Genomic DNA, 25,985 nt, shown 5'->3' on the forward strand with positions numbered 1-25,985 from the left:
TTACCTTCCAATTCAATTACTGCTGTTACATGAGCTTCTCCATCACACAACAGCTAAAATATTACACTCTACACCTGCAGTGTTGGGGTTCAATAACAAGACTTCTGATTGGTCAGAGAAGTGAGTGACGACTTCTGATTGGTCAGAGAAGTGAGTAATGACTTCTGATTGATCAGAGTTTGAATAGCAACCTCTGATTAGTTGGAGATTGGTCGGGATTGAATAATGACTTCTGACTGGTTGGAGATTCAGTTATGACATCTGATTGGTCAGAGATTAAGAAATGACTTCTGATTGGACAGAGATGAAATAACTTGGTCAGAGATTGAGAAAAACGTGTTATTGGTCAGAGAAGTGAGTAATGACTTTGGATCAGTTGGAGATTGAGTAGCAACCTCTGAGTGGTCAGAGATTAAGAAATGACTTCTGATTGGACAGAGATGAAATAACTTGGTCAGAGATTGAGAAAAACTTGTTATTGGTCAGAGAAGTGAGTAATGACTTTGGATCAGTTGGAGATTGAGTAGCAACTTCTGATTGGTTAGAGATTAAGTAATGGCTTCTGATTGGACGGAGATAGAGAAACGACTTCTGATTGGTTGGAGACCGAGTTACGATTTCTGATTTAGGTGTCGTTGGATTTGAACCTCATCTCGTATGCACGTGTCAGTTGTTTGAGAACCCTGTTCTGGATACATGATCCATAAGTGTCTGTGGAATTTGTCAGAATTCAAACCTCGCTCTTTTATGACCCCAGCACTGGAGCAATGAATAATCATTAACCAGATCCAACTCGTTAGCAGCTTAATCACTTCAAGCCTTTTGGGACTTTTGAGATGGTACACCACGCTCATTGTGCTTTAGCTGTTCTGTGTGAGTTACGTGTGTTAGTCAGCTGCAGGTCTGTGTAAGCTGAAGTGAAGGCACAGCGGATTACACAGAGCTGACCCACTTCCAACTGCAGCATTAGCATTCATGTAGAAAAACCCCGGCTCTCGTGTCCACGGGGTCCTGGCAGTGCACCAGGATGAGCAGCAGGATGGCCTGCACCACTCGAAGCTGATGCTGTACCATCTAACATACACCAATTTATTATCCTCAAGTCACTCTGCCCACATACACACAACAAAAATGAAAAGATTGGTGTAATTTCAGCGACTCCACTGGGAACCTGTGATCCAGGGAAACTGATTTATATTGAGCTTTTCCACTTGTACTGAGATGAGAGGAGAGCAAACTGATTAAAAATCTAATTAAAGTTGTGAAGTCCAAACACAACCCAACAATTTGTGTTACAAGTGAATTTCTCCCTCTGAGATGACAAGACATTGGTTCATGAAAGATTTAAAGCCAGCGGTTCAATACAGTACAGTTGAACATGTTTACATCATAACACATGTAACAGAATGGAATAAAAGGTCAAAATGAAAAAACAAAAAGAAAATCAAGGATTTGGCCATGCCTTCTTCAATGACACAGAGGCCACACCTCCTTGTACTGATACTGAGAAGCCACGCCTCCTTCACCAGCACTAAAAAGAGAGGCCACACCTCCTTCACTGAGACTAAGAAAGAAAAATGCCACACCTTCTTCTTTTGCACTGAGACGCATTGGCCAAACGTTCTTTACAGAGATGGACAGATAAAAAGGTCATCACTTGCATTGACACATAGGCCACGCCTCCTTCACTAGATAGAAACACATCTCCAGAGGAAACTTGTTGAATCTGTGACTCTTTAACCTCGTACTGGACTCTCACCAGCTCAGAAAAAGGAGAGAGAAAGTTCCAGCCTCAATTTCAGTGTTTCAATTTCAGAGATTCCAAGCAAAATCTCATTCCTGAAGTGAGTCGAGTGATGAAACTTCAGTTTGATTTAATCATTGCAGCCAACAGTGGCGCTAGTAAGCTAGCTCAGTGCTAATAACACTCCACAGCAATCACAGCAGACATGTTTTCCAGCAATCTGCCACATATTAAACCCCTGAGTGAACAGATGGTCATAAAGCAGTTATATTGAAAAGGTTGTCCATCGATTTTTCCCTGGTGAAAGGTCACTGTTTCAGTGCTCTGGCTAAGGCAATAACTCACTCTCTGTCTGGGTGGATTGATTAAATGTCCAGCGTGCTTGATCAGACCTGACGGAGTCTAATTATAAATTAATAATACATGTCTATACAGGCTCAATGCCTTCGCTAATCAGATCAACTCGTTTGCAGCTAAGGTGGCCAAAAGTCTCTAACAACAACAGAAACAGATCTAAATGAGTAGAAGAAAGGTGGACCAGACCTCATTTAGATGTTATCATCTACCCATACATGATAGCTTTCATAGCTTATGAATAACAAAATAACATTACTTATTCAGGATCTTCATGAATGTGTTCACAGATCGTCTAAATGGCAAAATGTCTTTTTAAACTATATTTCTGCCGAGTTTTTTCCTCTATTTTACTACTTAATTTGATCTTGACCACTTCCCACCTACTAGCCAGCTCTTACCTAGACTTTCCTGCAGGCTAATATCTGCTTCATCTATCACATGTGGAACCAGACATCCTTATAGTATCAAACTGCTGCTCCATCACAGGGCAGTGTAACAGCATAACTCAGAGTAAAGTGCTAACTACCCTCTTCTGCATACACAAGCTCACATATGCTCACAATTGGCTAGTGCCACTGTGATTGACAGGGGTGAGGCAGAATGGCCCTCCCACACACCGAGCACAGCCAATCAAAGCAATGGCAGTGACTTCATCAGGACCTGAACTCCTGATGGAAAAGCCTTCCTGGAGACTCGTTGTTGTTGTTTGTATATAAGCTTAAAATTGACACAGATGGAAATGTTAACCGTTAAATAGTGGGCGCCGTGAAGTAGCCTTCATTTCCAGGCATTAGCAGTGGCTCTGTCGCAACGAGAAGCTTCATGACTGATATGACTGAACACGTTGACTTTTCTAAAAGGAGCACCAGAGGGAAAAAGAACATCGCTTCAAAGCAAAAATAAAGCCACAATGGCGCTTGTCGCCATAGGAACCGTGACGCAAATCCCGACCGGGGGCGGCTGGTGATCTTACTGCGTAGGCAAAAAGTATTATTCTTCTTTCAAAGACAATCCACAGAGAGCGCAGACTTTACTTTGTCTGAAGTTTGATCATTGCACTGCACGTGAATTACTGATGAGAGACACACATCAGTCTCGCTCTGGATTTTTTTTTTTTTTTAAATACGTGCCATTTATATAAAATATGAGATTGTGTACACGCTGAAGAAATCCTGACTGCTCGAAGAAAACATTGTGTATGTTTTGAAAAAAAAAAGAAGTGGTAAGATGTTAAGGTTAGAGGTGTGATGTTAAAATAAACCCATGAACCAAAGAGCCTGAAGGCAAAACGTATCAGCTAGGCATATCCTAAGGATCTAGCGGACCACCAGGAGGAGGCGAGCAGGTAGCATCCCACCAGGCCGGACCTGTAATACGAAGAGCTGGAGCGAAACGCTGCAATTACTGAGCAACTCAGCAGAGCAGCAGGCGATAACAAGGTGATGGAAAAGGTGGAGTGGAGCTGGAGTGCATTGGAAATACAGGAGACAGACAGGGTGAGAGAAAGGAATGAATAGCAAAAGAGAATCAGTGAGAAAATGAGAAAGAAAAGAAGCGTTTGCATGCAGATCAGACGTAATGAAAAATAGCGGCGTGAAATAGCCTGCAGCTTTCTCAACAGCACCACCTGTTTCACACATTTCATTCTCTCTCTCTTCCTGTGCCTCTTCTTCTTCTCGAGGGAACTCTCGGAATAACTGCAAATGCATTGTTTGTTCATCCATTAAAAGCTAAACATGCAGTGGCGTTGCGAAAGTGTGGGCTGGAGAAGAGAAAAAAAGAGTTCGATTTAGCTAACGCGCTAAATAAATCTGTGGTAATAGCACATTCTTTTAATTCAGAATGCATTATAACTAATTGCTTCAATATTAAACTGTGTGGAAGTCAGACATTACACTGCTATTTATACATGCTGAGTTTATTACAGTACAGCACCGTGCACGCTCACGGTATTACAGTACAGCACCGTGCACGCTCACGGTATTACAGTACAGCACCGTGCACGCTCACGGTATTACAGTACAGCACCGTGCACTCTCACGGTATTACAGTACAGCACCGTGCACGCTCACGGTATTACAGTACAGCACCGTGCACGCTCACGATATTACAGTACAGCACCGTGCACGCTCACGGTATTACAGTACAGCACCGTGCACGCTCACGGTATTACAGTACAGCACCGTGCACGCTCACGGTATTACAGTACAGCACTGTGCACGCTCACGGTATTACAGTACAGCACCGTGCACGCTCACGGTATTACAGTACAGCACCGTGCACGCTCACGGTATTACAGTACAGCACCGTGCACGGTCACGGTATTACAGTACAGCATCGTGCACGCTCACGGTATTACAGTACAGCACCGTGCACGCTCACGGTATTACAGTACAGCACTGTGCACGGTCACGGTATTACAGTACAGCACCGTGCACGCTCACGATATTACAGTACAGCACCGTGCACGCTCACGGTATTACAGTACAGCACCGTGCACGCTCACGGTATTACAGTACAGCACCGTGCACGCTCACGATATTACAGTACAGCACCGTGCACGCTCACGGTATTACAGTACAGCACCGTGCACGCTCACGGTATTACAGTACAGCACCGTGCACGCTCACGGTATTACAGTACAGCACCGTGCACGCTCACGGTATTACAGTACAGCACCGTGCACGCTCACGGTATTACAGTACAGCACCGTGCACGCTCACGGTATTACAGTACAGCACCGTGCACGCTCACAGTATCACAATACAGCACCGTGCACGCTCACGGTATTACAGTACAGCACCGTGCACGCTCACAGTATCACAATACAGCAGCGTGCACGCTCACGGTATTACAGTACAGCACCGTGCACGCTCACGGTATTACAGTACAGCACCGTGCACGCTCACGGTATTACAGTACAGCACTGTGCACGGTCACGGTATTACAGTACAGCACCGTGCACGCTCACGATATTACAGTACAGCACCGTGCACGCTCACGGTATTACAGTACAGCACCGTGCACGCTCACGGTATTACAGTACAGCACTGTGCACGGTCACGGTATTACAGTACAGCACCGTGCACGCTCACGGTATTACAGTACAGCACCGTGCACGGTCACGGTATTACAGTACAGCATCGTGCACGCTCACGGTATTACAGTACAGCACCGTGCACGCTCACGGTATTACAGTACAGCACCGTGCACGGTCACGGTATTACAGTACAGCACCGTGCACGCTCACGGTATTACAGTACAGCACCGTGCACGCTCACAGTATTACAGTACAGCACCGTGCACGCTCACGATATTACAGTACAGCACCGTGCACGCTCACGGTATTACAGTACAGCACCGTGCACGCTCACGGTATTACAGTACAGCACCGTGCACGCTCACGGTATTACAGTACAGCACCGTGCACGCTCACGGTATTACAGTACAGCACCGTGCACGCTCACGGTATTACAGTACAGCACCGTGCACGCTCACGGTATTACAGTACAGCACCGTGCACGGTCACGGTATTACAGTACAGCACCGTGCACGGTCACGGTATTACAGTACAGCACCGTGCACGCTCACGGTATTACAGTACAGCACCGTGCACGCTCACGGTATTACAGTACAGCACCGTGCACGCTCACGGTATTACAGTACAGCACCGTGCACGCTCACGGTATTACAGTACAGCACCGTGCACGCTCACGGTATTACAGTACAGCACCGTGCACGCTCACGGTATTACAGTACAGCACCGTGCACGCTCACGGTATTACAGTACAGCACCGTGCACGCTCACGGTATTACAGTACAGCACCGTGCACGCTCACGGTATTACAGTACAGCATCATGCACTCTTTCTATAGATTTTTCATCTAAGTTTCTATGTTTTCAGTGATGGAATGTTAGAAGTTACAGTACAAGCAGTAATACAAGTCTATGACTGACAGCTACAGTAGTTTACAGTAAACACGCACACTCACACACATCAAAACAATATGAAAGTATTGAAATATATAGGAGTTGCAATGATTTGCTTCAGCGGTCATATGCCAAAGCTCCTGACAGCTCCTTGGAAGCAAAAATAATAAAAAATGCTCTCAAACTGTTTTTTCAAGTCAGGTTTTTATTCAGGTATCTTTCTCTCAGGGAATTGGAATAAAAGGATTTTTTTAACACATAACTTTGAGCCTATAGTGGAAAATCAAATCAAAATTCATTAGTATCCAGCAGAGCAAACTATATACTGTATGTATAATCATATTTATGGTTGTGAAGCTTCTCCAAGATTTGTTTTCATCTCCTGAAGTAGTTCCTTACAGATACTGTACACCTCTTATAGAAGAATTTCGTCACATCCTGTTGATGTGAGAAACAGGAACACTGTGCAACATACTAAACCCTATATAACACAAATGAGCATCTTTCCTACCTTCAGCTTGGAGAGCTGGCCCAGGTCCTTGGCTGCACTGAAGATCATCTGAGCTCCTTGCTGTGGAGGATAAAAAACACACAGAAGTTAAAGAAGTCATGAACATGTCACTGGAACTGAAATCTGGTCGCATTGTGATTCATTAGTGTGGGCTGGACTGGTGGAGTAGCTCAGGGCTCAGGACTCAGAACTACAGTCTCTTAAAGTTTAACATCTTGAATCAAATGAAGAGAATGATGGGATATCTTGTTAGTGAGAGGGACTGTAACAGTAAGTTTGTCAGGAATGCAGGTCTCCAGCTGCTTGACAGTCAAATAAATCATGCCTATAAACACAGATATGAAGCCTGTGGAGTGTGCTGGAGTGTACAGAGTGTTGAGATGTTTACATGTGCTATTATCTATTAACGTGTCAAACTGTCTCATATCAGTCTTAATTTTATTATTATTTCTATTGTGACGCCGGCGCAAACACCACCTCATGCAAGACAGACTAAGTTGCTCCTTGCCCCTTTAAAACAGCGGTGAAAAAGAAACAGCGGCATTTCAGAACCAAGGACAGCGCATCTGAGCGTCGACGCAAGGTGGGCAGCTGAAAGAATTTCAGCACCAAGGACAGCACATCTGAATGTAACTTCAAGGTGGGGAAGCTGAAAGATTTCAGCACCAAGGGCAGCGCATCTGAGTGTAGCTGCAAGGTGGGGCAGCTGAAAAATTTCAGCACCAAGGACAGCACATCTGAGTGTAGCTGAAAGCAAGCCAAAACCTGACGGACCAATCAGATGCGGCCCCTAACTCTTGAAGGGAGCTAGGCTAAGAACTGAGTTCCATGTGGTTCCTAATGTTCCATGCTTTTCTGTGTTCCAGAGTCCTTGTGAGGATTACAATGCTCCCCAACCTGCTGAGCCCAAGCCAAGCTCCTGGGGTTTGCCTCACTACCTCACTAACCTGCTGCTTCACCTGCACTCCTTCAGCACAGCAATACCTGCACCTTCATCTGAGTGACATATTCTTTATTTTTGCTGATCTTTTGCACTTTGTTTAAATAAAAGAGCACTATTTTCCCCTGGATCCCTGACTCCCTGCCTTTCCTCTGTGTTTCCCTCGCTATAGCAAGTGTCACACTAATATATAAAAAAACATTAATGTGTATTAATATCATACTACTACTAATAATTCTAGTGCTAATACTTCTATTTACATTTCTGGCATTTGGTAGACGCCCTTATCCAGAGCGACTTATTTTATAGGGCAACAGTGGCAGCTTGGCGGATCTGAACTACTAGATCTGAACTTACTAGTAGAATTACTTCTACTAGTAAGTGAGTAAGTAAGTAAGCAGGAATTACTAACACTAAGTAAGCAAGTAAGTAAGTAGTAAGTAATTAAGTAGTAAGTAAGTCAGTAAGTAACTAGTAAGTAAGTCAGTCAGTCAGTAAGTAGTAAGTAATAAGTCAGTAAGTATGTTGAATCTCAGCGTGTCTGTCAGACATGTCATCTTGGATGACAGCTTATCAGCTGAAACTCAATCCCAGCAAAACTGAACTGCTGGTCATCCCAGGTGATTTATCCCCAGCCCAGGATCTTGATTATCTCTGAACAACTTGATGATCTCCCCTTGGAAACCATGGACAATCAATTGTCCTTTTCCTCCCATGTTACTAATGTGACACGCTCAAGATTGGTTTCTTATGTACAACATCAGAAGGATTCGGCCATTTCTATCCACACAGGCTGCTCAGGTGCTTGTTCAGTCTCTTGTCATTTCGAGACTGCAACTTTCTTCTGGTAGGTCTACCCCTGAATGCAATTTGTCCACTGCAAATGATCCAAAATGCAGCTGTGTGACTTGTTTTCAACCTGTTCTCCCACACCACCCCACTGCTCCACTGGCTTCGGGTAGCTGCACGCATCAGATTCAAAACACTGATGCTGGCCTACAAAGTCAAGAATGGACCAGCGCCATCTCAAAGATCTTATTACTCCTCACACTGCACCTCGCTCCCTCAGATCCACTAGCACTGCTCCCACCATCTCTCAGGGTAAGAGGTAGGTGTGCATCTAGACTCTTCTCTGTTCTGGCACCGAGGTGGTGGAATGAACTTCCACTAGATGTCTGTACAGCCGAGTCACTGACTGTCTTCAAACGATGCCTGAAGACCTACCCTTTCCTGAAGCACTTAAACTGGCTCTCATTTTTCCCTGTTTATTTTATATATTGTACATAAAAAACTCAGTTTTTAGGCTGATGGTATCCTAAGTCTGTAACCTATTGAACCAGTGTTAATGTTTTCATTGATAGAGACATCAAAGCACTTTTGAACGTCGCTCTGGATAAAAACATCTGCCAAATGCCATCATTGTCAATGTAAATGTAGGTCAGTAAGTAAGTAGTAAGTCTGTAAGTAAGTAAGTGTTAAGTAAGTTAGTAAGTACTTAAGAACTAAGTCAGTAAGTAAGTCAGTAAGTAATTAAGTAAGTACTAGTACTAATGAGTGTGTAAGGAAGCAGTTAAGACTACTGATAAAGTAAGGAAGTACTGTAGTAAGTAAATAACTGAGTAATTAAACAGGAAATAGTACTACTACATGTAACACGACTAAATAAGTACGTTGACAGGAATGAGTACTGCTATTGCTAAAACTACTAGCAGTACTATTACTCCTGCTATTCCTAATACCCCAGCTGTTTGATCTGCTTACTGTTTGGTCAGACAGCGGTGGCAGCACGATCTGCCTCTCAATGGTGTTCAGGACAATTTTCCACAGCTCCTTCAGCACACGCTTCAGCACCGTCTTCTCACAGATCTTAGCGAAGAGGATGAGGCTGTAGGAGGATGGAGCAGAGCGTGAGAGTAATAAATACCCGAGGAACACAAGTATTGTCATTACAGCCTCGTCATCTCTTCCACACAGACTCCAGGGAACAACTCCTCCACATTACAGTTCAATACAACCTTATAGATTATTAACACTGCTGTGCACGTATGTGTGTGTGTGTGTGTGTGTGTGGGTGGGTGTGTGTCTGTGTGTGTGTGTGTGTGTGTGTACTCGCTGCCCTCTGAATACCAATACGTATGGATTATGTGAGCAGGTGGAGCTGAAGCGCACACGGACCTGGCATTTGCATGAGATTAAGAGGAAATTCTCTGCAGAGGGAAAATCACATGTATACTGCGCTGTTTAAAGGTGACGCTTTAGACACTACTGAAAACCTCGGATCCTTCTTTCTCATGTCGGAAAAATCCGGAAAGCCCCGAGGTCATTTCTTTCTAATCTGAATAAGGAGCCTAGAATTCAACATGAGGATGCGTGTAATGTGATTCTGAATACACATAACTTTCCCAATACACTGTTTATACACAGAATCTTGCTGCAAACACAGAGCAAAGCTTGTGAGTTAATGATCATGGTTCTTTAGGGTTCTTCTTTAATAAAAAAGATTCAAAGTAGACCATGAACTATTTGAAGTCCCCAGAGGAACTCGTTTATAAAGAGCGTACCTTCTACATTTTGTTTCAGTTATAAATTTCATTTGTTCCATCCTTTAAGGAGGAAGAGCTTCTATGTAGGTTTTATATAAGGTTCTATATAGAACAACAGAATCACAAAGGGTTCAGAACCTGTAATTGTCGGTATGCTGGTTCCCTAACAAAAACAAGCAAGAACTTTTAAGGAATCTGTTGAAACTTTTTGATTGGCAGGAAAGAAAACTTCCTATCTTCTAGAGAAGTAGAAATGGTGGAACGCAGAACCGACATCCGGCTCAAGAACCCACAAGGAACCTTTTTTCTGAGCATCTATGTTCTATTTCACTAAGTTTACTTTCATATCTTCCTTTTATGTGCATGTTCTTCTTCTCTATGTGATTTCTTTTAATCATAAAACATTTTTTATTCCTTAATGTCTTTAATACTTAAGAAAAGAGTGAATAAGTTGTTTTCATTGATTTGATGTCTGAAGCTGAAGGACAGATGTGACTCTGATACATTCCCAACTGTTTATATCAGAAAAAAAACAATTTTAATAAATTCCCCATCTCAGATAATTCTCATCTTTCTTCTTCATGTCTCTATTTATTCAGGACATATTTGATATAAAGGTTCCTACACTGCTTTGAAACACAAACCCAAGGATTTCTCCAACAAATAAATTATTATTAAATAATAATCGTCATTGGATCCAAGCAGACCTTACACAAATCACACATCTGGATGAAATACAAGTGTAGAAATGTGAGCATCATGAAGTCCTCACTTTTTATCCAGCAGGTCCATGAGGGGACGGAGGACTGTCTCGGCGTCCATGGCTGCGTTGCTCTTGTTAGCAGCGTTGCCTTTCATCTGCATCAGCTCCTGGTTCATCTGTTTCACACAGTCTTCAATCACCGGCTTAAAGCTGCAGCAACAAACACAGAGTCATCCTGTACCTAACACCTGATAACACCACTGTAACACACACAGAGTCATCCTGTACCTAACACCTGATAACACCACTGTAACACACACAGAGTCATCCTGTACCTAACACCTGATAACACCACTGTAACACACACAGAGTCATCCTGTACCTAACACCTGATAACACCACTGTAACACACACAGAGTCATCCTGTACCTAACACCTGATAACACCACTGTAACACACACAGAGTCATCCTGTACCTAACACCTGATAACACCACTGTAACACACACAGAGTCATCCTGTACCTAACACCTGATAACACCACTGTAACACACACAGAGTCATCCTGTACCTAACACCTGATAACACCACTGTAACACACACAGAGTCATCCTGTACCTAACACCTGATAACACCACTGTAACACACACAGAGTCATCCTGTACCTAACACCTGATAACACCACTGTAACACACACAGAGTCATCCTGTACCTAACACCTGATAACACCACTGTAACACACACAGAGTCATCCTGTACCTAACACCTGATAACACCACTGTAACACACACAGAGTCATCCTGTACCTAACACCTGATAACACCACTGTAACACACACAGAGTCATCCTGTACCTAACACCTGATAACACCACTGTAACACACACAGAGTCATCCTGTACCTAACACCTGATAACACCACTGTAACACACACAGAGTCATGATCTGTCTGTCTGTCTGTCTATCTATCTATCTATCTATCTATCTATCTATCTATCTATCTATCTATACAAACAAAAAATTCAAATGAGATTTTATAAATAATGAAAGCTAAAGTAAATATTCATAACTAAATGAAGTGTTGATTATAAAGGCTGTGTGTGTGTTCTGATCATTTACTAACATAAAGTGGGATTTACCTGGAGCCGAACACCGCACTCAACTCATCCAGAACTGTGTTGAGTTTATTCTGGAGTTCCTTCAGCAGATCACTCGCCTCAGCATCCAGCTAGATCACAGAAGGGAGAGAGAGAGAGAGAGAGAGAGAGAGAGAAATGGAGATGGACATGAGCGTGAGTGTGGTGAAGTGAAACGAGGAGATTTCTTTCAGTTTCAATCAGACGTGTCTAGATCAGATTTCTGCAGCTGGGCTGTAATTCTGTCACAGTTTCTCCTGAGAACATCAGCTAAACCTCCTCACACATCTCACACAATCTCAACAGAATTGAATCCTTACACTGTTCTCCTTAAAGTTGTAGAAGAGCGAGAACAATGCTCAGAATTCTAAAACTTCATTAACAAAACTTCACTTGATAAATATCGCACTTTCCCTTTGTTTTTGCGAATCCTACCCCCTGAGCAGAAATAAACCCGAGCTCTGAGTAAAACACACCACTCTATAAAGTCCAAACTGTTAAAGCCTCTGTGCTTATAAAACCTCACGCCTAACATAAACATGCTCAGAACTGCTCACGCAGGATGCTGTAATATACTTTATAACATGCAGGTCTCCTGCATCTGAGCTAAAAGAGAAAAAAGGATGTGATCATACTGTAAATCATCTGATGTGAATTTCCTTAACAGTGGAGATGCAGCAGGATGCAAACCGCTGCTTTAAACAGCCTTTGAAGAAAAAGTGCAGTAATCTGTAGAGACATGCTAGAGCTGCAGTGCAATGCCATGCAAGCCAGTACCCCCTCACACACACACATTCTGTCATATGAAAAATAGATTAGATATGTGTACAGATTAGATTAAAAGTATATTCATGTTCTGTATATAAACATATGAGGAAGTGACTGAACTTGTAAGAGAGTTCTAAAGATGGACACATGGTTTTAGCCATGATTTAGCTAGCTTGGACTAAACCCTGCATTAAACGCTGTACTTAAATCTTTACTAAACCTTGCAATGAATCCTGGACTAAACCCTTCACTAAATCCTGTACTAAATTCTGGCCTAAACTTTGTGCTAAACACTGTACTAAACCCCCATAAAGCCCTTTATGGAACTATGCAGTAGACCCTTCATTATTCTCTAAACACTGCACTGAATCCTGCACCAAACTCTATACTAAACCCTGCATTGAACCCTGCACTAAACTCTGCACTAAACCCTGCACTGAATCCTGCACTAAACTCTGTACTAAACCCTGCATTGAACCCTGCACTAACCTCTGTACTAAACCCTGCACTGAATCCTGCATTAAACACTACACTAAACCCTGCACTAAACTCTATACTAAACCCTGCATTGAACCCTAACCTCTGTACTAAGCCTTGCACTGAACCCTGTACTAAACCCCATACTAAACCCTGCATTAAAATTTTGAATGAACGATGTACTCCACCTTGCACTAAACCCTGCACTAAACCTTGCACAAAACCTTGCACTGTACCCTGCATGAAACCTTGAACTAAAACTTTTACTGAACTCTGTACTAAACCCTATACTAAAGCCTGCATCAAAATTTGGACTGATAACTGCACTGAACCCTGTACCAATGTACTGCACCCTGTACTAAACAATATACTAAACCCTGCACTAAGCCTTGCACTGAACCCTGTACTGATGTACTGAACCCTGCACTAAACCATATACTAAACCCCCATTAAACCCTACAAATCCTATACATTCTGCTGAAATAAAAGAAAACCTAATCCCCAGAGCAGACAGTAAGCCAATATTCAGTGAATTAGCCATCTTGCTCGTGAATATCATGAATAAGTCAAAATCAGAGAACAAGTTCAATCCATCAGAGTGTAAACAAACGACTGAATCATCTTCAGTAAGAAGTGCTGAATGAAAGGTCTGTCCAGGTTTTGATGGATTTCTGGATCTCACTGTTTCTGTGGATGAAAGGCAGCAATTGAATAATTCCAGTGAATGTCAGTGACTTGATCTCCTCAGTGTGATGGTGTTGAGGCTGTATTTATTTATTCAACATGCTAACGCTCGCAGAGTTTTGAGCATGAACAGAATCTGGATGATGTCAAGATGAATTTTTTAAAAACTTTACACGTCCACTGCATTCAGTCAGATATTTATCCACTTTGTTTTTCTTTGCTTTTTTTTTCTTTTTTTTAGTATTTTCTTGCATCTGGTTTGGTCTTGATGTTTGTTTTTGCGTCTGTTTTATTGTTTCTATTATTTACCTTCTATCTGTAAAATTTCAAATCTCAGCTCTGCAGTACTCCTTTGTCATGGTGAGTCAGAGTGAGCTAGCGTATGCACTCTGTTCGATAAGACCTCGGCTTTACGCTTTAGCGCTTTAGTGTTGTGAGTGAGAACGCTGAACCACATCGCGCTTGGAGTGGCTGAAACGCAGCAGCGTGAAAAGAACGAGCTCTCCATCACGTCTGCTTCCTACTACACTTCAGACCATGGATACTGCAATGTTTAATAGCCGGCTGTTAAAGTATCAGTAGCGAAGCAGACAGCCGGAGATATGAGCTGATTACAGATGCACAGGATGTACAATCAGGGAGCTCAGAGGCCCAACACAGATTTGGAGAAAAAAAGTGGAGAAGTTTACGATCTGCAGTAAAGATGGAGAAAGCTGCTGCCTTTACTCATGAGAATAAAGTAGGACAAGCAACGTGTGCTGATATTGAACTTTCATTAACCTGCAATTGAAATTATGGAAAGTTTGCTAGCGAGTTTCTCTACAGAAACACTCTAATGTACATAAACTCCATTCTGAGAGGCATGGCTGTGAGGCAGAATCAAGGAATAAACACATTAAAATTCTCCTCAATGCACCTTTACAAATAGTTTTATTGGTACCTCAGAGTGCAACAAGAGAGAGAGAAATCCAGAGAGAGAGAGAGAGAGAGAGAGAGAGAGAGAGAGAGAGAGAGAGAACACTTTGTAATTATATGTCTGCTTGTTTGCTAATTGCTTTGGGAAATCCGGCACCGTTAGAGCAAGCCCCGACTCTATACTTAGATTCTTTTTGACGTCAGAGAGAGGATGGAATGTCACTGCCCTATGAAGAGGGAAAACATTTGTAGCATAATAGAGTAGTGATTAACTCATACAGCCTGCTTCAGGACACCAAGAAAACCAATTCAACAAAAACCCTGCACCAAAGCCTTATTAAACCCTGTACTGAACCCTGCACTAAACCCTCACTATACTGTACCCTGTACTTAACTTTTACTTAACTATACAGTAAACCCTACTCCAAACCATGTACTAAACCTTGCACTAAAACCTCACGAAACCCTGTACTGAGCCCTACACTAAACCCTGTACTGAACCTTACACTAAACCCTGTACTGAACCCTACACGAAACCCATTTCTTTACTCTAATGCCTGACTAAACTCTACTGAACCCTGCAGTAAAACCATACTTAACTCAACACTAAAACCTCACTAAACTCTGTATTGAACCCTGCACTAGACCCTTATTAAACCCTATACTAAACCCTGCACTAAACCCTCAGTTAACCCTACACTGAAACCTCATTGAACCCTGCACTAAATTCTGCATTAAAGCCTCACTAAACCCTGTACTGAACCCTGCACTGGATTAGACATTTACTTTACCCTACAATAAACCCTCACTGAACCCTGTACTGTACTAAACCCTTACTTAACCCTACAATAAACCCTCATTGAACCCTGTACTGTACTGAACTAAACGTTACTTAGCCCTACAATAAACCCTTAATAAACCCTATACTGAACCCTGCACTGAACTAAACTGTTTCTTAACCCTACAATAAACCTTCACTAAACCCTGTACTGAACTCTGCAATGAATTAAACTGTTACTTAATCCTACAATAAACACTAACTAAGCCCTATACTGAACCCTGCAGTAAACTAAAGCCTTACTTAACCCTACAATAAACCCTCACTAAACCCTGTACTGAACCCTGCACTGAACTAAACTGTTTCTTAACCCTACAATAAACCCTCACTAAACCTTGTACTGAACCCTGCACTAAACCCTCACTAAACCCAGTTTAGTACTTTAGCGCTCTGACTGATTAAGCTAAATCACGTCATGCTGTAGTAGCTAAAACACAGAAAAGAAGGAGCTCTCCATCGTGTCTGCTTCATGCTACACTTCAGACCATGTTTCAACCAAAACAGAAGCTAATTTCATCCCCTCAGATTTAAAAGCATCAGAGGATCGCCAAAGACGTAGTGGGATATACCCCAGCACTACTGAGAGCTGGAATCTGATTGGTCAGAAGATTCACAGCAGATACCTAGCAGCAAAAACTAGCAGTTAAACTCTTAAAATATCCAACTGCAGGAAAACGAGAGAATATAGGAGACAGGATAATTAAACGCATCAGAAGTTCATTCAGCTGCCAAACATGTGAATTGAACAGAGCAGGAAATCAGAGCAGTCCATCTAGGCTGCAGGGTAGGGGGAGGGGTTTGTCGGGGGGCGGGGGTGGGGTGGGGTGGGGGGTGTTTCAGCTGATTTGTTCGAGTTGTCATGCCTGATTCAAGCAAGTATGGAACACATGCTCCTGGAGGTCAGAGGTCAAAGGTGAAGTGAGGTGATACGGTGCCAGCGTGCTCGTCAGCTGGATGCTGGAATGAACAAACCAGCCCTCCACAGCTAGCATTAGAAATAACAACCACTCGGCTACGTCTCAATATCTAGTGTGATTAACGATCGATCAGGAAGTTGTCATGGCAGCATCAGGGAGTCTTGATTAATCCAAATATCCCACAATGCACTGCAACAAATAGCAAAAGCTAGAGTATTCATAGATTAGCATGCTAGCTAGTTTTGTAGCCTTTGTTGACTTTTGTTAGTTAGTTACAACACCGACATTACAAACAAACATCTTAAATTAGCATCTTAGCTAACTTCATGTTCTCAGAACAGCATTAAAAACAGCTAATCTGTTAGCCTAGCTAGCTAGTGCTAAACTACCATGATAAAAACATTTTAATAATCTTTAATAAGGAAATATTAATTATAATCTGGAGTTCTGTTTGCTACACAGCTAGATACTGTAATAGTTTGTTAGAAAAGTTAGCTAGCGCTCAGCTGCAGTCATATGAGCATTTTTGCAGTATTGACCATATTTACAAGATAGCTAGCTCTGTCACCTAATCCGCTATGCCAATAAATGACCATCAAAAACTGTACAATACTAATTTGCTAGCATGTTTATTGCTAAGTTGTCATAATCATGTAATCTTACTATTTTTATCCATAATATTTATACATTAACATGATTACTAGCAGGAATTAGTTTACTACAAGACTTGTCATTGATTACAGTAGCTAGCTAGCTTGGTTTCTGACAGCCATATCGTCAAATTAGCATTTAAATTCCTGTGCTTCATGGTATTCATGGTTGAATGAATAGATTAGCATGCTAGCTAACTCCCTCACCTCAGGCTAGCATTTGGAATACCTAACAACATAGTTAGCACAGCAAGCTACTGACAGGATATTCATAGATTAGCATGATTAGAGTAATGACAAATAGCCAGTTGGCTAGCTAGCTGGAGCTCATTTCTTACAGTGGTGAATGTGAGATACATTTAGCTCAATAGATTTCCAGTCAGATTCAGGAATATTTGGAGACGTTACACGATTAGCATCTGCTACATGACTAGATCTGTACTAGATCTTGAGACACAACCCTAACGTGAATTTAAATAGGAAATTCTTTACCCAAATAATAGAACAGATTGGAGCTAATTTAAAATTTGAGGGTGAGTGTCTGTGGTCTAGCTGTGGAGGAGATGTGGAGGATGTAGAAGGAGAGATGTTCACACACCTTACAGAAGGCCACAACCCCTTCCTCCTGGTACAAGAACCCAGAAGAGACGGGGAAGACGAGAAATAAGAAGAACAAGGAGACATTTTCACAATTTACACACACCACACACAAACACACACACACACACAGAGAAAGAGAGTGAGATAAGATCTACTACACACATGCAGGTCATCATGGGACGACGTTCACGGGGTATGTTAGCACCCGACGATGTCACTGTTGTCCACTAGGGGCAGCAGAGAGCAACAGAACCAGATTTAAAGCTATATATATATATATATATATATATATATATATATATATATATATGTGGCTATTTCGGTTGATGCTTTGTTTGGTTTAGATTGTTCGTCATATTTGACTAAATTTACTTTTACTTTAAAAGAGCAGAAGCTTTTGCAAATATTACACTACAGCTGCTGAGGTTGAAGTATGTTAGCTAGCTAGCTAACAAAGCTGAAGTGTAGCTAGCTAATAAAGCTGACTAATCTCATCTATGGGTGGAAAGTTTGAATAAAGTAAATTTAAAGGGTTCAGAAAACCTAAAAATGTTCTGTTTACATTATAAAGAACAGCTTTGGATTCGGGCGATAACGTTAGCTAGCACAGCTAGCATTATAGCCTGAAATCAAGCTCTGATCACACAGCCGGGAGTGTCGCGTCAGGGTCCATCGATCGCTTTTTATATCTGTGATCCATTTATCACCAAGATAAAATGAAAAGTTTATCCCTCGCTTCCTTTACAACCGATAACACACCGAATGAAACGTTAGCGCAGTTAGCAGCTCCCTGATTGCTCCTCAAACCACAGCGTTGAGTCATGAGCGATGCTAAATCCCAACTCACACTCTTCTGTATTTTTTTTTTTTGAGGACCAGCGGATCAGACACTCACCTGCTTCCCTCCCATGGACTCGAACATCTTCTCCAGCTGAACTCGAAGCTGCTGGATGTTGTTCAAGAGGATGCATGGCTGTCAGGAAAGAGATAGAAGGATCAGCATTAAGAATCGACAGATTTTAATTCCTTCCTATTCTTGTGTGTCAATTATCCAAGAGGTCAGTGATAAAGAGAAGTGTGTAGCGATGTAAGGCATATAAGCATATAAACATGGACACCAGGATGCATAGCGTGATGCCAAAAGCTTTCATCTTATTAGCTTGTTAGCTACATTAGCCTTGTAGCTCCTGTGTAGCAGATGTTCTGCTTGTGTTGCAGTTACTCAGGTATAAGAACTTTGTTGTTTGTGGTTTTGTTTGTTTGTTTGTGGAGCAGACTGATGACTCACCACTTTCTCTTTGCTCAGATGATTGCTGAAGTCTTTGGAGATGATGGCAGCGTACTGCAGAAGCACTTTGTTGATCGTCTGCAATGACAAAACAACCGCAACAACGCTGTAATACAGTGATACGTGTGGAAACCTCACCTGTCCGAATGCTGCGTTCTGATTGGTCAGGAGGTGTTTTTTTTTTTTTTAGAACTTTTCTACAGCTAGAAGCTCACAGGTTTATTAAGAATACTGCTGGGCCCCTGAGTAAGGCCCCTAACCCTTAACTGCCTTTTTTTTTGTATAAAATCAAGTTGTTGACCAAATTATGTAAATGTTAAAAGAAGCTGGTGTGTGTGTGTGTCTGAGAGAGTGTGTGTGTGCGAGTTATTGTGAGACAGGGTGTGATAGAGTGTGTGTGTGAGTCAGTGTGTGAGAATGTGTGTATGTGTGACAGTGTGTGAGAGAGAGTGTGTGTGTGTGTGTGTGTGTGCACGCGTGAGTCATTGTGTGAGAAAGAGTGAGTGTGTTTGTGTGTGAGAGAGTGTGTGTGTATGAGAGAGTGCATGTGTGTGTGTATGAGAGAGTGTGTGTGTGAGTCAGTGTGTGTGTGTGGGACAGTGTGTGAGAGAGAGTGAGTGTATTTGTGTGTGTGAGATAACTAGCAGGAGTTAGCTTACTACAAGGCTAGTCATTAATTAGAATAGCTAGCTAGCTTGGTTTCTGACAGCTATGTCGTCCAATCAGCATATCACTTAGATTGTTATATTCCTGTGCTTCTTCAACCGTATTAATGGGTGAATAGATTAGCAAGCTAGCTAACTCCCTCACCTCAGGCTAGCATTTAGAATAACCAGCAACATAGTTAGCGCAGCAGTTGACAAGATATTAATAGATTAGCATGCCTCTCTCACAGAGTGTCAAGCTAGCTGGAGCTAATTCACTTTAAGCTGCTTAACAAGATCTAATATGTCAAGCTGCTGGCTTTGCACCAGAAGGTTTCCTAACCGAGCGGCTAGGAGCTTGTTAGCGTTAGTGATGATGCTCTTCATCATATTACTTAAAGCATATTCCTCAGTAACTTCTCTCCATTATTCAGTAACTACACTGCATCTTCATCATTCAAAATAAAAGTGCAGGAGAGCGAGACCACTCTGAGGTCTGAACCGCTGCGTAATGAGACTCTGAGCGCTGAGGATTGTGGGTACTGAGTCATCCGGAGATGGAGAATTTAAACAGAACTGCTGATTTAGACAGATTACAGCGTTAGGGTTGTGTACTTGTTGCTTTAGTTAAAGATGAGGAGGTAAGGAGGCTTTTATACCTTCATCAGGTCAAGATTCATGATAATATTTACTTTAGCCCCAGGTGCAGAATAAAGCAGACTCTGAATCAATCAATCAAGCTGCTTATAATTCCTCAGGATCAATCACCAGGTGAGGGATTCAATTCATCTGTACTTTAACCATCCTGCAGTACAGATCTCTCTTTCTCTGTCTCTCTCTCTTTCTGTTGCTCTCACTCTTGCTCTCTGTCACTCCATCTCCCTCTCTCTCCCTCTCTCTCTTTCAGTCTCTTTCTGTCGCTCTCTCCCTCCCCCCTCTCTATGTCTCTCTCTTGCTCACAATCTCTTTCTCTCTCACTCTGTGTTCTTCTTTCTCTTTGTCTCTCTTCTTATCTCTCTCTCTCCCTCTCTCTCTCATGCTCTTTCTGTCACTCTCTCTACACTCTCTCTCTCTCTCCCTCCCTCCCTCCCTCTCTCCCTCTCTCTCTCATGCTCTTTCTCTCTCTCTCTCTCCACTCTCTCTCTCTCTCTCTCTCCCTCCCTCCCTCTCTCCCTCTCTCTCTCCCTGTTTCTTTACTGCTCTCTCGCTCACACTCATCTCTTAATTACAGAGCTAAAACACAGCGCTCGAAAGCACAGCACTGTTCCTCTCCATTGCTTCTCCCACAGGCCTGTTAGAGCGGCTAAGACATAACTCTATACGTGCGTGTGTGTGTGTGTGTTTGTGTGTGTGAGGGAGAGAGACAGCAATGAAGAATGGCTTTGCCCTTTGCAATTCATTTGCATTCAGTAGAGACAGACAGGCCAGGATTCTAGGATAACAGCACTCGATGGATAGGATGGGATTACCTAATCGTCCATCCGTGCATGTTTGCATGTGTATGTGTGTGTGTGTGTGTGTGTGTGTCAGTATGTCCATACCCTAATGAGACATACGACGCAGTTTCCGAGCGTCGTTGCTCTGACAGGCAGAAAGTGAAACAGAGCTGTTCCTCCTACACACTAATCCGACACACAGCTCAATATGTTCTCCCTTGCTGTAGAAAAATACACTTAAAGTGCAGCTGGTAAAGTTTATACCTTTAACATTTTAAAAGTGAAATAAATTATTTTTGATTTTGCAGTGACTCGTATAACTTCTGCCCTCCGTTTCCCTGCTGCTACATATTTCATACAGTGTATTTCAATCAGACTGGAAATTCTTTACTGTACGGCATCTATACTTTTAACTTATCATCAATATTCATTCAAAACTGCAAACTTAACAATTTCCTTCAGGGTATCAATAACGATTCAATAAAACAATCATCAATAAATGATCAATAGATCAATAAATGATTCTGATAAAATATTAATATATTTAAGGACCATAGTCTGTTCTATAATGGCAAGATTTCTAAAAAAAAAAAAAAACTAAACAAAAAAACGCTTTAAATGATCTGTTCAGTGTGTAATGAATTCGGTTCAGTTTCACCCCCCACCTTGTAACCGACACAGGTATTTATTTTCACTTTAGAAGGAAAGTTCTAGTAATTCATTCCAGCTTTAATATTTTAACACACTCCTTGTTTTCAAGTAAATACTCTGTTGAGTAGAAGTGGATGCACTTAGTAATATATCATCAGCATAGAAATAAAAACCAGAACAGTAGACAGATAGACAAAACTATTGCAGACTTAAAACTGTTTTTTTTCTGGGGCAAACATTTACCCTGAACATTCTGTAACCATCATATCTCACCAAATCTACACATCAGGTTACGCTTATGACATTTGGCTGCCACCTTTACCCAGGGCAACTGAGGGTTAAAGGCCTTGCTCCAAGGTTCCAACAGTGGCAGCTTGGTGGTCCTGGGATTTAAATTCTCAACTTTCCAATTAGCAGTCCAACACCTTAACCACTGAGCTACCACTTCCCAGATTAAGCAAAAGACTTTCTGACTCGAGAAAACCTTGAGAAACACAACTCAGCAACAATGAGATCCAGAGCCTCAGGGCTTCCCTCAAGTCTTTAATGTTTTTTAATAGGCAGACTGGGACACTCACTTTAGCAAATCTGCACATGAAGTGAGCGAGGGCTTGAGGGTTCGGGCACTCGAGCTTCTTGATGATCTCGAAGCTCTGGTTGAGCTGTGTGAACACGTCCACCACGGAGCAGGAGAACAGAGCGTGCTCAGACGTCTGCTGGAACTGTGGTAAGAGGGAAAGTTTGATTAGTAATGAAACAGTGAAGTAGCATGTGATTGGGAGGGTAGTATACACCACACCACAAAAAGAGCTCACTAGATCTGTGAGCATCTCTACTATGACAACTTTGCACTACAGCAGCCTACACAATGGGGTCACCCCAATGTTCCCAGTGACTTAGTTTTCAGCCCTCAGTCCCCAAGGGCCTATATAGAAATCTGATAAAACATGAGCAGGAGAACATACAGTACCAGAAAAACAGGGCCATGGGATTGTAGAACATTAATAATACAGGGACCTGGGACATAGGTTTCTAACATGTGATCTATACCATAGGAAATTACAAAAGGAGGCATATAAATCTGTAGTGCAATGGAACATAGGACCTGCAAAATATAGATCTCTGATAACTCTGAAACTATAGAATGGGGAATGACAGTGAATGGGAACATAGAACCATAGGTATATGCAACTCAGGGGACATAGGACAGGGGGAATATAGGGAAATATAGACCCTTAGATTCTGGACAATGTAGTCCCTGGGAATATAGTTTGTTGTCAAAATAGGTTCCTGGAAGTATAGGGATATGGGGACCTAGAATCATGGGTAAAAGAAGACAGCATCTAGAAAATAAACGAACCTGGAAATATAGAACGTCAGTAACACAGGCCTCTGAAAGTAAAAAAAAAAACTTGGCAAAACAGGGTCATGGGAATCTAGGATGCTGGAAACATAGGGTCTTGGTAAAAATGGGTCATGGAAATATAGAGTAGAACTACAGAAACATTAGAACCCTAGATGTATATCTAGGGGGACATAAGGGAGGTGGAATATGAGGCTCTGTATAATGTAGGGCCCTGGGAATGTAGGGTGTTTCCAAAATAGTGCTGGTACTGTATATGGGAACATCAGATCCTAGGTAAAAGAAAACAGGACCTTAGTAACATAGGACCTTGGCAAAATACCTTGGGTCACAGGAATCCAGGGTGCTGGAAATATGGGGTCTAATGTAGGGATTTGGGAAAATACAGTAGAGCTATGGGAATATAGAACCCTTGGTATATATAGCTAATGGAACGTGGGGCAGGGGGAACATGGTGAGAATGTAGGGTGTTGCCCTAGCAGTATAAAGTTAGGGGGTTATACATATGCAGCAGTATAAGGTTCAAGCTAATAGCCAATTAGCAGATGATACAAAAGAGCATGGGGTTGCTAAACACAGATGACTTCAAGCTGTCTCAGATCATGTAGCTAACTGTACATTTGATTCCAAATCCATTCACAGAGTTGCCCTTGCAGCTCTTTATCCTATGCTACGTGCTATGTAGAATTTGCTACGTTTTATGAAAATGGCTAACGGAGATAGAGTGTTAATTGAGGAGATGCAGATTTAGTACAGGATAACGCCTTCATTTGTTGTGAACCGACAGTGCCAGAACTTTAAATGTCAGTTTATCCTAGTTATAATTACCGCTTCCCGCTGCATACCTTCTCGCCCCTGCGGGATGAGTGATTACAGAAAAGATGGGACTTTTTTTTTCATTTCGCTGTACCACCAATTCATAACAAGACATCTGCAATTCTAACAGATAATTGTGTTATTTGTTTGCACAAAGCCGCTCTAATATCAAGAGCCCTATCAAAATCACCAGATGACATCTGCAGATGTTGTGGGCTTGAAGCAATTAGCAGAATAATAGAATCAGGACTCTGTGGGGTTTTTTTTGCGGAATGTGAGATGAACCACAGCGTATGTTCGCAACACTTTTTGCCAATGTAAGTCTGTGGAGTCTACAGAAATGTGCATGATGCCTGATGAAGTCGGCGGCTTAAAAACCCAGTAAGGACTGATGATATGACACTCTTCTGTCTCGCATCCTATCGGAAAATCGAACAGAACTCCGAGAGGAGAGGACTCACCCCATCTTTCTTGTCTCTCTCCAGGGCGCCGTTGAGGAAATCCATGGCGACGTCTTCATTCTCATCCAGCCACTGAATAACAAAAGGCTCGAACCACCTGCCGAGAGACAGATTCACACCGTTTGGTGCTGTGTATTCCTGTAGGATTTAGAGCTTTCACACTGATCTGCATTGACACTGCAGGAGGAAAGTGCTGGAGAAGCACACTCGCTTTGTTTGCTCAGTGAAAAGACATGCTTGGAACCGTTCATCACAGCTGTGCTTGTAACCCTCCCATCGTACCTCCTCGACTATTGAGAACATGCGCTAACGTGGCACCTTGTTCAATTTTGAATCATTAAAATTTATCCGGATCTTTCTGGCCAGCTGGATGTCAGGTCACACGAGTCATTCGCAGGTACGGAGGCTGAGGCCGAGCGCTCATAAATGTTTAAAAAGAGACTTTCATCTGGAATCTGCGGTGCTTTAGACGTTTTCCGCACACAATCAGGCCCCGCTTTTAGACATCAAACCGGCTTCAATCACAAACCGCAACCCATCTGCTGTGCTGCACTGTGTTTCGGCCCCCTTCTGCCCCATGGTACCGCTGTATGATGGCTGCTGAGCAGATATTATTCTCACAGCGGATCATTTTCAACACAGCGGAGACTCTGACATGGTGTTTGTTCCTTGGGTTTACCAAAAATATCCTCAAATATCCATCTAGATTGTTTGTGACAACAAAAATCACACCTAGACCTATCTGTACCCTGGTTGTGTACCTTCCTGCTACTTCCCGCTAGGCCAGCTTATCCTTCAAACCACACATCTACTGTTATTCTACTTCTTCTATTTTTATTTCAATTTTTATTCTTTTGAAATTAGATTTTTATTGAATTTTTCTATTCAATCTATTTTTGTTTTTTGAAAAAAAAGAACAAAAAACAAAACAAAAACAAAAAAATAAACATCTTTTTTAAATATTCACAATATTTTTTGGAATATTTAAAAATTGCTTTCATTTTTTTAGAAAATAAAATAGAAAATATGTATACATTTTAATATTTAATTTATAAAGATATTAAAATGAAATAAAAAAAATACAATTGAAATTAAAATAAAAAAACAGATTAAATAAAAAAGAAAGCAGTAATGAAAGTATTATCAAACAACTTTTTATTAGTTGTTATATTAGTTTTATTATTATAAGTTTTATTTTCAAGTTCAAGACGACTGTTGTGTTGTTTTTTGTGTAGTAAAAAGTGCAGTTTTGTGCATCTCTGATAAAAAATGTAATATTGTGATATGGTGTGTTTGTCTGTATGATAAGAAAAGCAGTATAAGGAAAGGAGTGAGGCTGCTGAAGGTAGAGGAGATTGAACACACTGTCCAGGGAAAAAGATGTGCTCGAGTGTCTAGAATAAGAAGCAACAAGGTTACAGAGTGGAATAAAGCAGCAGCTAAAATGGTAATTATCCTGGACGTGAATAAACCCACTGACACGAGCTGAGAAAGCTCCTCTCGCGGTTCAGCCTCTCGCGGTTCAGCCTCTCGCGGTTCAGCCTCTAGTGGCCTACGCAAGGGGTGACACCGAGGCTTGTAATGATGCCCTGCTCAGCTCGTGTTGTTCCCATGAC

At 42.0% G+C, this 25,985-nt stretch overlaps 1 protein-coding gene across 2 annotated transcripts in view; it reads right to left on the minus strand.

Annotated features, from left to right (window-relative positions):
* The window catches only part of LOC131352418 (protein unc-13 homolog C-like), a 203,088-nt gene that overhangs the window by 40,847 nt on the left and 136,256 nt on the right, over positions 1-25,985 (minus strand). Inside the window, exons 20-28 of one of the 2 annotated variants that reach the window (XM_058388540.1) lie at positions 24,370-24,466; positions 22,308-22,451; positions 18,999-19,076; positions 18,606-18,683; positions 17,709-17,735; positions 11,865-11,953; positions 10,798-10,938; positions 9,244-9,367; positions 6,543-6,602 (exon numbers count right to left, since the gene is read on the minus strand). In XM_058388540.1, coding sequence (XP_058244523.1) covers positions 6,543-6,602; positions 9,244-9,367; positions 10,798-10,938; positions 11,865-11,953; positions 17,709-17,735; positions 18,606-18,683; positions 18,999-19,076; positions 22,308-22,451; positions 24,370-24,466 — 838 coding nt within the window. The remainder of the gene's footprint in view (positions 1-6,542; positions 6,603-9,243; positions 9,368-10,797; positions 10,939-11,864; positions 11,954-17,708; positions 17,736-18,605; positions 18,684-18,998; positions 19,077-22,307; positions 22,452-24,369; positions 24,467-25,985) is intronic. The other variant, XM_058388541.1, reaches the window with a different exon arrangement.

This window comes from Hemibagrus wyckioides, linkage group LG04 (assembly GCF_019097595.1).
Source record: "Hemibagrus wyckioides isolate EC202008001 linkage group LG04, SWU_Hwy_1.0, whole genome shotgun sequence".
NCBI lineage: Eukaryota > Metazoa > Chordata > Actinopteri > Siluriformes > Bagridae > Hemibagrus > Hemibagrus wyckioides.